The sequence below is a fragment of the Crocuta crocuta genome, unplaced genomic scaffold (assembly GCF_008692635.1).
Source record: "Crocuta crocuta isolate KB4526 unplaced genomic scaffold, BGI_CrCroc_1.0 scaffold26, whole genome shotgun sequence".
NCBI lineage: Eukaryota > Metazoa > Chordata > Mammalia > Carnivora > Hyaenidae > Crocuta > Crocuta crocuta.
In genome coordinates, this window is record NW_027532249.1 from 15,332,655 (window position 1) to 15,348,179 (window position 15,525).

General features: G+C 39.9%; 1 protein-coding gene across 3 annotated transcripts in view; it reads right to left on the reverse strand.

Moving 5' to 3' along the window:
* The window catches only part of OSBPL1A (oxysterol binding protein like 1A), a 241,841-nt gene extending 226,322 nt beyond the window's left edge, over positions 1-15,519 (reverse strand). Inside the window, exons 1-3 of one of the 3 annotated variants that reach the window (XM_077778060.1) lie at positions 15,415-15,519; positions 14,035-14,128; positions 10,326-10,395 (exon numbers count right to left, since the gene is read on the reverse strand). In XM_077778060.1, the coding sequence (XP_077634186.1) occupies positions 10,326-10,335 (10 nt within the window). In that variant the 5' untranslated portion in view covers positions 10,336-10,395; positions 14,035-14,128; positions 15,415-15,519. Of the gene's footprint in view, positions 1-8,200; positions 8,216-10,325; positions 10,396-14,034; positions 14,129-15,414 lie in introns of those variants that run through there. The other 2 variants (XM_077778061.1, XM_077778059.1) reach the window with 2 other exon arrangements.
* Positions 15,520-15,525: the final 6 nt, after the last annotated feature.

The window sequence follows — 15,525 nt, forward strand, 5'->3', positions numbered from 1 at the left end:
GCAAATGGTCAATAAGGACATGAAAAGAGGGTTCCCATTACTGATCATTAGGAAAAGGCAAATATGAGCTATCACCTCACATGCATGAAGACGACTACTATGGGGCGGGGAGGGGGCAGAAAACAAGTGTTGTCAAGGATACGGAGAAATTAGAGTCCTGTGCACTGTTGGTAGAAATGTAAAATGGTACAGCCACTGTGTAAAACAAATTAGCGATGCCTCAAAAATTAAAACCAGAACTACCTTATAATCTGTGAATTCCACTTCTGGGTATACACCCAAAAGAACTAAAAGTGGGGTCTCAAAAATGTATTTGTACATCTGTGTTCAGATCTGCATTACTCACAACAGCCAAAACATGGAAGCAACACAAGTGTCCACCAGCAGATGAACAGTTAAGCAGAATGTGGTACGTACATACAATGGAGTATTTTTCAACCTTTAAAAAGAAAGAAATCTTTGCAATATGCTACAACGTGAATGAACCATGAGGACATTATGCTAAGTGAAATAAGCCAAAGAAAGACAAATACTTCATGATTCCACTTTTATGAAGTACTTTGAGCACACTAATCAAAAGAGAAAGAAAGTGGAATGGTGGTGTCCAGGGGCCTGGGAGAGAGGAAAATGGGGATTTATTGGCTATGGAGTTTCAGTTTTATAAGAAAAGTTCTCAAGATGGATGATGGTGATGGTAGCACACATTATTAATGTACTTAATACCACAAACATTTTTAAGACGGTAATTTTATCTTATGCATATTTTCCAACTAAAAAACAAAGACCATTTCCTTTTCCAGGGCAATTCTACTTCTAGGAATCTATGCTACAGAAATACTTTATAAGAGTCTTTCATAAGCATGTTCAATAAGAATTGCTTTTTTTACAATAGTGAAAAAGGTATTAAAAAGTCCATGTCCATCTGGTTAAGTGGCAACTGGCTAACTAAATCCTCTAAGGCTAAAAGAAATGCTCTACAGACTAGAGGATGGAAGACAGTTGAAGGATGGTTTCAAAAAGCAGCAGCCTATTCACAGTGAACAGCAGGACTCCTAGTCGTCTTCCCTAATCAGCATTCCTAACGCTGACACGCTAGGCTCCACCCCCTGGGAGGAGACTAAGCTGGGCACAGCCCCTGAAGGATAACATACTCCAAGAGGACACCAGCAGCTCCCAACAAAGAGCTAAGCCAGACGAATCTTAGTAAAAATGGCAGTCAGCAAGTCTCCCCTACTTTCTCAATTTCCAGTCAGCTTTCAGTTTCCTCACTCTTAAATGCCAATAGCTAAGGGAGACAAGACATATGAATACAACCTCTAAAGCATAAGAAGTCTAGGGGCACCTGGGCGGCTCAGTCAGTTAAGCGTCCAACTTTGGCTCAGGTCATGATCTCATGGTCTGTGAGTTCGAGCCTTGCGTCAGGCTGTGTGCTGACAGCTCAGAGCTGGGAGCCTGCTTCGGATTTTGTGTCTCCCACTCTCTCTCTCTGACCCTACCCTGCTCACGCTGCCTATCTCTCAGAAATAAATAAAACATTTTAAAAAATAATAAAAAATAAAACAAAGAGCCTAAAACTAAGGAGGGGGAAAAAAGCAACTTGAAAAGAAGTTCAGAGAAGAAATTAAATAAAACCATAAAACCTAATCTTTAGAGAATGAAATCATATTCTGAGACAATCCCAAGATACTATTTTAAATTATAAAACTGCAGAAAAATATATTTGAGTATTTAAAATGATAGCAAAAATGTCAAAGAAACCAGGAGCTACTCCTTTTAAATAATCAGTCTTGGGGCACCTGGGTGGCTCATTCAGTTAAGCATCTTACTTTGGCTCAGGTGATGATCCCACGGTTGGTGGGTTTGAGTCCCACATCAGGGTCTGTGCTGAAAGCTCAGAGTCTGGAGCCTGCTTTGGATTCTGTGTCTCCCTCTCTCTCTCTCTCTCTCTCTGCCTCTGTCAGCTCATGTTCTCTCACCTCTCTTTCTCTCCCTCTCTCTCTCTCAAAAATAAACATACATTTAAAAAAATTTTTAAAGATCTTTAGCCAAACTCAAAAAAAAAGATAACTCAAAATCAAAAATGAAAGAGAAGAAATAATCAACATGACAGAATTAACAAAGGATTGTAAGAGAACATTGTGAAAAATTAGTGCTAACATACTGGACAGAAGAAATGGATAAATTCCTAGAAACATATAACCTCCCAAAACTGAATCAAGAAGAAACAAAAATTTTGAACAGACCAATTATCAGCAATGAAACTGAATCAGTAATCAAAAAATTCCCCAAAAGAGAAGTCCAGGACCAGATGGCTTCATAGAATGAATTCTACGAAACATGCCTATTCTCAAAGTATTCCAAAAAATAAAAGAGCAAAACCTTCCAAATTCATTCTATGAGGCTAGCATTACCCTGATACCAAAACCAGATAAAGACACTACAAAAAATTTTTAAAATTTAAAAAAAATAAGAGAGAAAACATTATAGGCCAATATCTCCAGCAAATATAGATGCAAAAATCCTCAAAGAAATATTAGCAAACCAAGTTCAACAATACATTAAAAAAAAAATCACACACCACAATCGAATGGGATTTATTCCTGGGATGCAAGGGTGGTTCAATATTCACAAATCAATCAACATGATACATCAACAAGAGAAATGATCATACAGTTTTTATCCTTTCACTACATGTAAAAAAAATATTTAACAAAGTGTGACATCCATTCTTGACAAAAATCTTCAACATAGGTTTAGAAGGAATACACCTCAACATAATAAAGGCCATTTATGAAAAACCCACAGCTAACATCATACTCAGTGGTGAAAGACAGCTTTTCTCCTAAGATCAGGAACAAGAAAAGGATATCAACTCACCACTTTTCTTCAACGTAGTAATGGAAGCCCTAACAACACCAATCAGACAAGAAATAAAAGGCATCCAAACTTGTAAGGAAGAAGTAAAACTTTCACTATTTACAGATGATGTGATGCTATATATAGAAAACCCTGAAGACTCCACCAAAAAAACTACCAGAACTCATAAACGAATTCACAAAATCACAGGATACAAAATCAATATACAGAAATTCATTGCACTTCTATACACTAATAATGGAGTAGTAGAAAGTGGAAGAAAACAATTCCATTTACAATTTCAACAAAAATTTTAAAATACCCAGGAATGCACTTGACCAAGAGCATGAAAGATCTATACTCTGAAAACAAAACACTGATGAATGAAATTGAATATGACAAAACCAAATGGTAAAATATTCCATGATCGTGGATTTGGGGAACAAGTATGTTTTGTTGCTGTTTTTACTGAGAGGGGGAGGGGGGAGAGGAAGAGAGAGAATGAATCCCAAGCAGGCTCCACAATCACTGCAGAGCCCAACGCAGGGCTCAATCCCAGGACCCTGGGATCATGACCTGAGCCAAAATCAAGAAGAAGATGCTCAATTGACTGAGGCACTCAGAGGCCTCAGGAGAAGAATACTGTTAGAATGTTTATACTACCCAAATCAATCTAAACATTTAATGCAATCCATGTCTAAATACCAACAGCAGGGTGCATGGGTGGCTCAGTCGGTTAAGCGTCTGACTTTGGCTCAGGTCATGATCTCATGGTTCGTGAGTTCGAGCCCCCCATTAGTCTCTGTGCTGTCAGCTCGGAGCCTGTTTCAGATTCTGTGTCTCCCTCTCTCTCTGCTCCTCCCCTACTCATGCTCTGTCTCTCTCTCTCAAAAATAAACTTTTAAAAAAAAGATACCAACAGCATTTTTCATAGAACTAGAACAATCAATCCTAAGATTTGTATGGAACTACAAAAGACTTCCAACTGGCCAAAGCAATTTTGAAAAAGAATAAAACTGGAGGTATCACAATCCTAGAATTCAACACATATTACTCAGCTGTAGTAATCAAAACAGTATGATAAAGGCAAAAAAACAGACACATAGATCAATGGAACACACTAAAGAGCCCAGAATAAACCCACAGTTATATGATAAATTAATCTCCAACAAAGGAGACAATATACAATGGGAAAAATATAGTCTCTTCAACAAATGATATTGGAAAAACTGGACAGCCACACGTAAAAGAAAAGACTGGATCACTGTCTTACACCACACATAAAAATTAACTCAAAATGGATTAAAGACCTAAATATGAGGCATGAAACCACAGAAATCATAGAAGAGAGTACAGGCAGTAATTTCTCACACTGGCCATGGCAACATTTTTCTAGATGTGTCCTGAGACAAGGAAACAAAAAAGTAAAAATACACTGCTGGGGAACCATCAAAATAAAAAGCTTCTGCACAGCAAAGGAAACCATCAACAAAAATAAAAGGCCACTTACTGAATGGGAGAAGATTTTGCGAGTGACATATCTGATAAAATACGTATCCAAAATATATAAAAACCTTAGTGACACCTGGCTGGCTCAGTTGGAGGACTTTGTAACTCTTGATCTTATGGTCATGAGTTCGAGCCCCACAATAGGGCACAGATTAATTAAAAATATATGTTATATATATAGAGAGCGAGCTTATACAACACCAAAAAAAAAAAACCCAATAAAAAATGGGCAGAAGATATGAACAGACATTTCTAAGACATACAGATGGCCAATGGACACATGGGAAGATGCTCAACATAACCCATCATCAGGGAAATGAAAATCAAAACTACATTGAAATATCACCTTACACCTGCCAGAACAGCTAAAATCAGTAACACAAGAAATAACAAGTGTTGGTGAGGATGTGGGGAAAAAGGAAACCTTTTGTACTGTTTGTGGAAATGCAAACTGACAAAGCCACTGTTGAAAACAGTATGGAGGTTCCTCAAAAAATTAAAAATAGAACTACCCTAGGGGTGCCTGGGTGTCTCAGTCAGTTGAGCATCTGACTTCATCAGGTCATGATCTCACAGTTCGTGGGTTCGAGCCCCGCGTCAGGCTCTGTGCTAACAGCTCAGAGCCTGGAGTCTCTTTGGATTCTGTGTCTCCCTCTCTCTCTGCCCCTCCCCTACTTGTGCTCTGTCTCTCAAAAATGAATAAACATTAAGAAAAATTACAACTACCCTACAATCCAGGAATAGCACTACTGGGTATTCATCCAAAAAGTTTTAAAAACACTAATTCAAAGGGATACAAGCACCCCTGTGTTTATTGCAGCATTATTTACAATAGCCAAACTCTGGAAGCAGCTCAAATGTCCCCTGATAGATGAGTGGATAAAGACGTGTGATTACACCCACCCACACGATGGAATATTATTCAGCCATAAAAAAGAATGAAATCTTGCTATCTGCAACAACATGGATGTAGCTAGAGTATAATGCTAAGCAAAATAAGTGAGAGAAGGACAAATACCATGTAATCTCACTCATATGTGGAATTTAAGAAACAAGACAAATGAGCAAAGGGGGAAAAATGAGACAGGCAAAGCAACAGTCTCCTACCTATAAAGAATAAACTGATGGTTACTGGAGGGAATGTGGGTAAGGGAAAGGGGGAAATCAGGGATAGAGATTTAAAAGTACACTTATCACGATGACCAAAATAAAATGAAAAATAAACCTTACCCACATAAATTTTTTTTTTAATGTCTTTATTTATTTCTAGGAGAGAGAAGAGACAGTGTGAGCAGGGGAGGGTCAGAGAGAGAGGGAGTCACAGACTGAAACAGGCTCCAGGCTCTGAGCTGGCAGTCAGCACAGAGCCCGACGCGGGGCTCGAACCCACGAACCGTGAGATCGTGACCTAAGCTAAAGTCGGACGCTTAAACGACTAAGCCACCCAGGTGCCCCTAAACCTTACCCACATAAACAGTCCACTGTAATATATTAACCCCAACAGCGGCTCATAAATGCAGGGACTGGGATAAGATGTACCTAACAAATGTTTGTTAATACTTACCCAAGATGGGCTGCCTGGCAGGAGGCACAACGAACACAGTCTCTGCCCCTCAGAAACAGGCCAGTCACCAGACAGACCAACACGTGCCATGAATAGGAACGTGGGCAAAGGACAGGCCAATCATCATACCAACATGTGCCATGAGTAGTAACGTGTGCAAGGGACAGTGGTTGTACAGGAGAAGAGCATGGTTCACTCTTCATCTGCTTTGGTTAGAGAAGGAATCACAGAGAAGGTGATGTTTAAGCTGGAACCTGAGGAATGAAAAGTTCTCCAAGACCAGCAGGGGAAGAAGTTGCTAACATGGACAGGTGTTAGGACAGGAGAGGGGAGTCCATGCCGGCCATTGGGAGTCTGAGATTCCTGTGGGAACTGGAGGGGGAGAGGTCCAGAGAGCAGTGTGAGAAGCACGCAGTTGCAGACTGGAATTCACACGGTGGGACTCTCAGCCCAGCAGTGGTCACAGGAGTAAATGAGATCCCTCACTTGGAGCAGTCCAACATTTAAGGGGAACGAGACCTGTGACTACGATCTAGCAGAGAAGGACCAAGGTTGGAAATGGGGACACAGAGGGTGACAGCACTGAAACCAAGAGAGGACCGAGCTTCAAAGAAGCCAGATGGGTGTGAAACGGTAAAGGCAGCACAAGACCAGGTAGGAAATCACTGGCCGGTCTTGGTGAATCAGAGGCCACTGATGAAGTCAAGGGTACAGACAAAAGCAGGTGTGGGTACACTGAGGAGTGAATGAGGAGAGAGGACAGCAGGCTCCTTTAAAGGAGCTTTGTTCTGAAGAGCTAGTGTTAGCTCCAGACTTAGGATAGCTGGGCACATGTTAACAGCTGTGGGGCAAGGGCGAGAAACAGGAAAAGCTTGATATGTAGGAGAAAGGAGGCGTGCGGGATTGAAAAGATCCTAGAGGTGCCTAAAGTGAGTGGATGAAAAGCCCAAGAAGGGGGCATGGCACTGAGACCGGGGGCAGGGAGATGGTACTTAAGGGCCGGTGGGCAAAGCCAGACAGCCCAGGAAGAGCTCCTGTCCCATGGCTACCGATTCCCTCAGACCAGAAACACGTTCTTGGGCATCTTAACAAGGAAGAGAACTCTTACTATAAGACAGGATGGGTGGGTGGCGGGGTGTAATAGAGGCAAATAAAACAGATTATCTTGAAGGAAACCAGGCCTTGGTTAAATTTNCTGGACACTCTGCCATTTTCAAAGCAATTTTAACACCACATCTATCAAAACTAATTAGCCTATCAGCAGGCCAACCCAATTCTAAAGGTTTGTGGTCTGTAAATTTTAGGACTTAAGTAAATCCTTGAAGATAAGTTCCAAACTGCATTTTCTCTATATTGTTTTTAAAAACTTCTCTGACCCAAGAAAGGGGTGGCAGGGGTGGGAAGGAGAAGGACACTTTCTCCTCTCCCTGTAGAAACAAGTCTATAAAATCACATATACATTTAAATATATACATTTTTAATGTTTATTTTGAAAGAGCGCAAGTGGGGGTGGGGCAGAGAGAGGGGGAGAGAGAATCCCAAGCAGGCCCTGTGCTGTCAGCACACAGCCCGCAGGACTCAAACCCATGAAGCTGTGAGATCATGACCTGAGCAGAAACCAAGAGCCACCAAGAACCACCCGGGCGCCCCCAAACCACATATACATTTAAAACTTACTTTCATGAACAAATCATTTCATGTTAGGAGCAGAAAACAGTAAGAATATATTTTAGCAAGGTAATTTCTCAGTGGCACACACAGACCTGTGATTTAAAAACTCAGTAAACTTCCTAAAATGCTAGCAGTATGACCAGCATATTCATCTTCCTGTTCCTTCCAACTAAGCTACAAAAACTGTTCTAAACCGAGGCATAAAACCATTCATGGCAACTTCTTTCTCCATTCAAGAATCAGAACGCAAAGCCCACTGCTGACAAGGCAGACTTGAATTTTAGAATATCCGCTAGGATCTTAAACCACGTGCCTTCAGCAGGCATCCAGGTAGTCAGTCAGCATGGGCTGGGAAGGTGTTCAGTGTGACGTGCCCAAGAAGCTGCGGCTTCCCAACCAGCACCCCCCCCCCCAACACTTGTGCCCCACAAGGAGATGAAGCAGCAAATACTGGATTGAGGGCTGACCACATTCCAGGAATACCACATTCTAGGTATGGTCCTGAGCTCTGCTGGCTCATTAATGAATAAAACTAGGCCTTATACTAGGGGGAACTTATAAATACTGTAGGAATAAGTATATAAATCAATTACTACCCACCTCTCTCAAGAAGTCTGCCTTGCTCTCTCTTCATTCCCAATCTCAACTAGATCCCTCACTGTATTTACCACACGTCAGCCTGCAATGCAAGTATTCTTGGGGTCATTTCTTTGGCTCTCCTTACACTGCACTCCCTGTAAACTTGAATGGCACAAGGGTCTCATGTCTATTATGTTCCCCATCATATTTCTAGTACCTAGCAAGGTGCCCAAAACACAGCAGATAATCAAACGTTAAATAGATAGACAGACAGATGAATGGATGTGGATTTAGTTCTCTGAGAACAAAGCATCAAGTCTCCCTATCGGAAGGCCTAAACGCAATGCCTTTAAGTGGTACACTTTTATCTATTAACAATTAATTAAGGTTTTTTTAATTGTTTTAATCTTTATTTTGAGAGAAAGAAAGAGCGCATGAGCAGAGTAGGAACAGAGAGAGAGGGAGATACAGAATCTAAAGCAAACCCTAGGCTCTGAGCAATCAGCACAGAGCCAGACATGGGGCTCAAACTCATGAACTTTGAGAACATAACCTGAGCCAAAGTCAGACACTTAACCAACTGAGCCATCCAGGCATTCCTAATGAAGGCTTTTTCTTATCTGTCACAGAAAAAGAACTTTTAAAAAATCTACTCTAGGATTACTAAGGATTAATATTTTTTTAACTTGATGCATCTCTAATTTATGAACTGATACCTATGACTAATAGTTGACTTTAGAAGAAAAACAAAAGAATCCAAATTCACATGCTGAACAGACTTTGTTTTAAAAAACATTCTCTGGAATCACAAGCTTATTTCAGAAAAGGGCTTGGTCTCTGACATATAAGAGAAAAAAAAGACAAGCAATCCCTTACTGCAGCTGATCAGAATGGATCTGAGTCATAGCTTACTGCCATTGTGTTTTTCATCATCACTTTGTGGAGATTTTCAACTGCTCTTTCCACATTCATGCAATTCCAAGCTTTCTTTTTAAGATTAAGGAGATTTGGGGGCACTGGAGTGGCATGGTAGGTTAAGCGTCTGACTTCGGCTCAGGTCATGATCTCATGGTTTAGGAGTTTGAGCCCTGCATCAGGCTCTGTGCTGACCACTCAGAGCCCGGAGCCTGCTTCAGTTTCTGTGTCTCCCTCTCTCTCAGACCCTTCCCCGCTTGCATCTGTCTCTGTCTCTCTCTCAAAAATAAACATTAAAAAAATTTAAGATTAATAATATTTTTAACAACAAAGAGAATGTTTTCAAGGAACCAACTAGACAAAAAACAGTTTGAGCTTCAAAAACTGGGAAACCACAGACTATTTTGCCTAGTTTCCTCTCCTCTGAGGTCCACTGAGGAAGCTAGGCTTCTAAATTATTTATTTTGTTGTTTTATAAACACTGTAAATTACCTAATTAGACTGGTCCCCATACTTGATGGTCTGTGCCACTAAATGCCCCCTCAATACAGCAGATAAATTCTATAGCACTTAACAACTCTGAGATCCTGGCAAAGACCCTAAAACTTGGAGCCTAAAGGACAGTCATGACTTGCTAAATTTGGTTGGAAGTCTATCAGAAGTTGAACTGCTACTTTTCTTTAGTATTCAAGTTTACTGTCTACAGAATCAATGTAGAAAATTCCTAGAGAAATCAAAGGTAGTAAAGTTTGGGGCGCCTGGGTGGCTCAGCTGGTTAAGCTTCCAACTCTTGAGTTTGGCTCAGGTCATGGTCTCATAGTTCGTGAGTTCAAGCCCCACATCAGGCTCCATGCTGAAAGTGTGTAGCCTGCTTGGGATTCCCTCTCCCTCTCTCTCTCTCTCTCTCTCCCCCCCTCCCCTGCTTGCTATCTCTCTCAAAATAAACTTAAAAAAAATTGAAAAGTAAAAAGATAATAAAGTTCAACAGAGTTAATTCACCTGAGTACCAAAAACTCAAAATAACAATTTGTCTTCAAGTTCTTAATGATATTTAAAAAGTTAAAATTCAAAGACATCCATGTTAACTTGACTCAATCATACACATAACATTTAACTGGGCATCATAAACTGTCAGGAAAGTATAGAAATTTCTCAAAAATTAAGAATTACCATATGACACACAATGTACCCAAAAGCGTTAGAGCACAGACTTGAACAGATAATTGCTCACCCGTGTTCATAGCAGCATTCTTCACAATAGCCAAGAGGTGGAAGCAATCTAAGTGTCCAGTGACAGGTGACTAGAAAAAGTGTGGTATATACATACAATGGATTATTATTCACCCTTGAAAAGGAAGCAAATTCTGACACATGCTACAACATGGAGGAACCAACCTTGCACACATTACGCTAAGTGAAACTAGACACAAAGGACAGATATTAAACGATTCTATTTACATGAGGTACCTGGAGTAGACACATTCACAGAAAATAGGATAGTGGTGCCTAGGAGCTGGAGGAGGGAGTGCATAGGGCTTCGTGGTTACACAGTTTCTGTTTGGGATGATGAAATAATCCTGGAGATGGACAGTGGCAGTGGTTGCACAATGATGTTAATTACTCAGTGCCACTGAACAGTAGACTTAAATGGTTAAAAGGGTAATTCTATGTTATGTGTATTTTACAGTGGAAGAAATTCAGGAAGCATCTGAAATATGGTTCTTAAAACTGTCAAATAGTTTTTGTTCTATTAAAGTCAAAAGGAACCTAATTATTCAAAATTGACCACATGTTGTGATTATTTTAAAAATTCTCAGGGGCACCTGCATGGCTCAGTCAGTTGAGTGTTGGACTTTGGTTCAGGTCATGATCTCACAGTTGGTGGGTTCGAGCCCTGCATCGGGCTCTGTGCTGGCATCTCAGAGCCTAGAGCCTGCTTTGGATTCTCTCTCTCTCTCTCTCTCTCTCTGCCCCTCCCCTGCTCATGCTCTGTCTCTCTCAAACATAAACAAACATAAAAAAATTAAAAGTTCTCAGATACTGCTTTTATGCTTGATATTATTACAATATTTGAAACACACTATGCTAGGAATTTGAATAGTAAGAAAAATTAAATTTATTTATGAACATATTTTTTTTTAACTTTTTAATGTCTTTAAACTTTATTTTGAGAGACAGAGACAGAAAGCAAGGGGGGTAGGGGCAGAGAGAGAGGGACACACAGAATCTGAAGCAGGCTCCAGGCTCTGAGCCGTCAGCACAGAGCCTGACATGGGGCTTAAACCCACAGACTGTGAGATCATGACATGAGCCAAAGTCAGTTACCCGACTGAGCTACCCAGGGGCCCCTTTATGAACATATTTTACAAACTAAATCTAACATAAAAATCTGTAGTGCACTGAGCACTGCATTCTAATGTAGCTAGCTGCTTAGACTTTTTTCTTTCCCATTATTATATTCTTTTAATGTGAGGAAAATATAAAAATTACACTATGTAAAAACATAGCAATAGCAAGAAAATAAATTTTGTCCTCATTCTTACTAACTCCTAGCAAACAATCAGTGAGTTTTCTAATGTTGATATATCTACGTGTACATATATACATATATAAAATGTATACAACTATAAATTTGAGATAACAGTTACACAAATACATTGTTTTAGAAATTCAACACTGGCATATTCATTTAACCTTACACTGATTTTAGAAATAAAAAAAAAACCCAAAAAGTACAGAGGTAAAGTTACTTGACAAGTGTTTGACAATAAAGCCATAACCATAATCTAGAACTTCTAATCAAGGCACGTAACGTTATTAGTGCTATATATTCCATAAAACTCAATTCAGCCTCTAAAATTAAAGGCCACGGATTCTAGTTATTGTTCCTGTGTGAGCATTAAGGAAGTTAAATCTGAATTCTGGCTTAATCTCCTCAGTTTTAGAAGCTTTATTTACTAAAAGGAGGTAGCCAAAACATGACAATTTAAGGAAAACAACAAATTGTCATGTCCACTTTAGGAAGTACTCACTTCCTTCTTTTAAAAATGTAAAGTTCAATTAAAAGTCACTTAACTTTTAATTCAGTGAAACTTTACAAATTCCTTCCAATAAGACTTTGTGCCCTGATAAACAGCTCGTGTCCTTTGGAGGAGAAATGATAGACAGGGACCTAAAATTGCAGTATGTAACACTACAGTTTGTAAACCACTGAAGACAATGTAAAAACATTTATACCAAATTATTTACTTTACATAGGACATATTTACACTTCTCTTATTCATACTTGTTATGGACTTAGAGGTCATACTAACATAGTAAAAGAATGATCCCACTTGCTGTGTATTTATTTTATCTTTATTTGGTTGAAAGCATTAATCAAAATTTGTGAAAATTATATAAGCTTCTTGGCCTTGCTTTATGAAACTGTTTAAACCTTAGGTTGCTACACATTTTGTGTGCTTTGATAACCAAGAACTCTTAGATGCAACCCTGATTTGCACTGAACTTGATAGATTCTGAGAACTACTAACTACTGTTTCAAACAGTTTGGATCTGTAGAAGCAAAGAGAAGTCCATACATTAGACAAATCCAGTTCTAGACAGCAAAAATACTCTATAACAATGAGATTTATTGCTACCTTTTAATGATAAAGCTCCTTAAATTTTACATAAAATGTATTTAAATGTTTTCTACTTTTGTTAGTTCACATTTGAAAATTATCTTCCAAACTTAAATTATGTATACATAGTAATTCTGACCTGTTATCTATCATATAGTCAGAAGTTTCTCTTTAAAGAAAAACTTTAAATAACAAAGTAAAAACATGTGGCTACTTTCCATTGTCACATGATAGGAAAATAGACAAAGACTGTTTTCACTACATAGTAATTTCCTATTTGCTGGCTGATATGTACAAGAACTCAAAGCCAGTGACCTAGTAGTTCCACTTACTAAAAACATAAAAATTGTATGGTGACAGATGGTAACTACATTTATCATGGTAAGCATAGCTTAATATACAGAACTGTACAGGAACTATGTTGTACACCTGAAACTAATCATTATATGTCAACTACAATGAAAAAGCTTTAGAACTATTTCTTATACTTGCCCACCTAACTGGTGGTTGAGGTCAGATGAGTGAGGGAAAATCCAACATTTCTAGGGATCAAGAGCATCCTGAAAGATACTTATATGACATCATGACCATCAATATAAACTGTAACAGAGCGCATGTTTTCTAACACTTCAGTAATGAATTCTCTCAAGACTCGCATACGCTAGTGACTACACTGCTAACACCAGCCTTCGTTCTAGGAACTGGAAAAAATTTACTAGTCATCAATAAAGTTCTGACTTCCAATGGACTTGGCTTGAAAGAACTGACAAGGTCCCTAACCACATCAACCATTTCTCCTGTGCATGTGCCAGCTCATTCTTTCCTTTCCATGTTATTTCTTAAGCGGATTTCTACCTTCTACTACTTTTCTCAGTGAATCCATAGAATGTACAAAAGCTCAGCTTTTAGTGATGTCAAGAGATAAGAAAGGGTCAGAGTTCCAACTTGAAAAGATTATAATTAAATATACAGATGTTTCTATAAGTTAAATAAAGCCACAAGAAGAAAAATTTTAACTTCTCTAACACTGCACCATGTTATCCCTCAAAAACAAAACAAAACAACAACAACCAGCTGTATTCTTCTACCTATTTGTTGATTCCAAACAAGTATTCCCCCTTTGCCTTAAGGGCAGAGTGGGGAGAGCAAGGTTTTCATAGAAACATCTAGCTGCTATGAATTACAGGTGTAAGTACTGCTTGAATAATACCTCCAAGACTGAAGGGCCTCCAGAGACCAGGATTAGCCACCCACCATAAATTTCCACTGACAAGATTCTGCTGAGATATTTAGGCAAGTGTCATCTGATAAACTGACCTTGGCAGAAGACTACACAGAATTACAACTGCTTCAGACAAATCCTCTCAACTTGCGGCAGTTACCTCCTGTTTTGGATATCAAATGTTCAGCGCTGCCAGGGAGAAAACAAAAAGATGATAAAATTTAAAGCTGTTACTGACAGTTTTGTTTTTTGTTTCCTGTAGATTGTAGATAGAGCTCCTAGTTTACAACTAGGGGATGGAAAGAAGGTGGATTTTGTAACCATTCTGTAATTAACACGGAGAGCTTTAAAATTTTCGGGGGGAGGGATGCACAAATTATACCTACAATACTACCTGCATAAAATTCGTTGCTCTCAGGGTTAGAACGCAAACATTGCTAGCCCTCAAAACAAATTGACAAAACTATCTTCCCAATGCTTAGTAAAGAGGTGAGGATATTCTGAACTCTGTCAAGAATAAATCAACTAGAATGCTAAGGCTTAAGTTTTCAGACAAACCACATCACTGATTTTAGATATTACCAACTATCCACAACACCCTTTTAGCTTGGGTGGCTCAGTCGGTTAAGCGTTGGACTTCGGCTCAGGTCATGATCTCATGGTTCGTGGGTTCGAGCCCTGCATCGGGCTCAGCTCAGAGCCTGGAGCGTTTCAGATTCTGTATCTCCTTCTCTGAACCTCCCCTGCTCACGCTGTTTCTATCTCAGAAATAAAATATTTTTTTTTAAAAAAAGTCTTCAGCTAAATGTGCTAAATTTGAGCAGTTCTCCATTCAACACCACATTGCCAACGGTTCAACTTCACAATATAGTCTGCATAAAGCAACGACTTTGAGAACGAAAAACTAATATTAATTAAATCAGAAAAACCCTTTTCAACGCCTTCTGCCAATCGACAAGGCCACCGGGTAAATGAATCGTTTTCTATAGTGCAGCTGCAATCTTTCATAACTGTTTCTGAATCCCTTTGATAGTCTTCCATGCTTGTCGAAGTGACCACGAGGTACACCGGAGAATGGTCACATGGACAGCTCGTGACTTCCACTGAGATTCAATCCTCTCCTCTTGGTAGTAGGAAACTAAAAGTTATGATGCACACATCAAAGTACTGAGAAAGCACACAGCTGATGACTTGGTAGGAAACACATGTAGCACCAGCACGAAGTCGTTGCACCCCGAGTGGAAGCGCAACAAACGCCAACATCTTGCTACTTTCAACAACTAACTTTGCAGCACTGGAGAGCCCGCGGCCACAAGGAAGCCTAGCTCGGTGTGGGAGCACAGCGTCACGACTCAGACCGTCCTAGAAGACGCGCGCGAGAGGCCCGCGCATGCCCCACCAGGGGATGACAGATTTTCCCCGCGTACCAGGCAGGGGGGAACGCGCTCGCACAGGAACCGGCCACGGAAACTGACCTACGCGGTCACCCGGGCTCCCGGAGCTCCCGTGGCGGGAGCCCCGACCGCAGGCTTCCCCACGTCGATGAAGCGGCCGGCACCGACTCTGGCTGGCACTACCGGAGGACT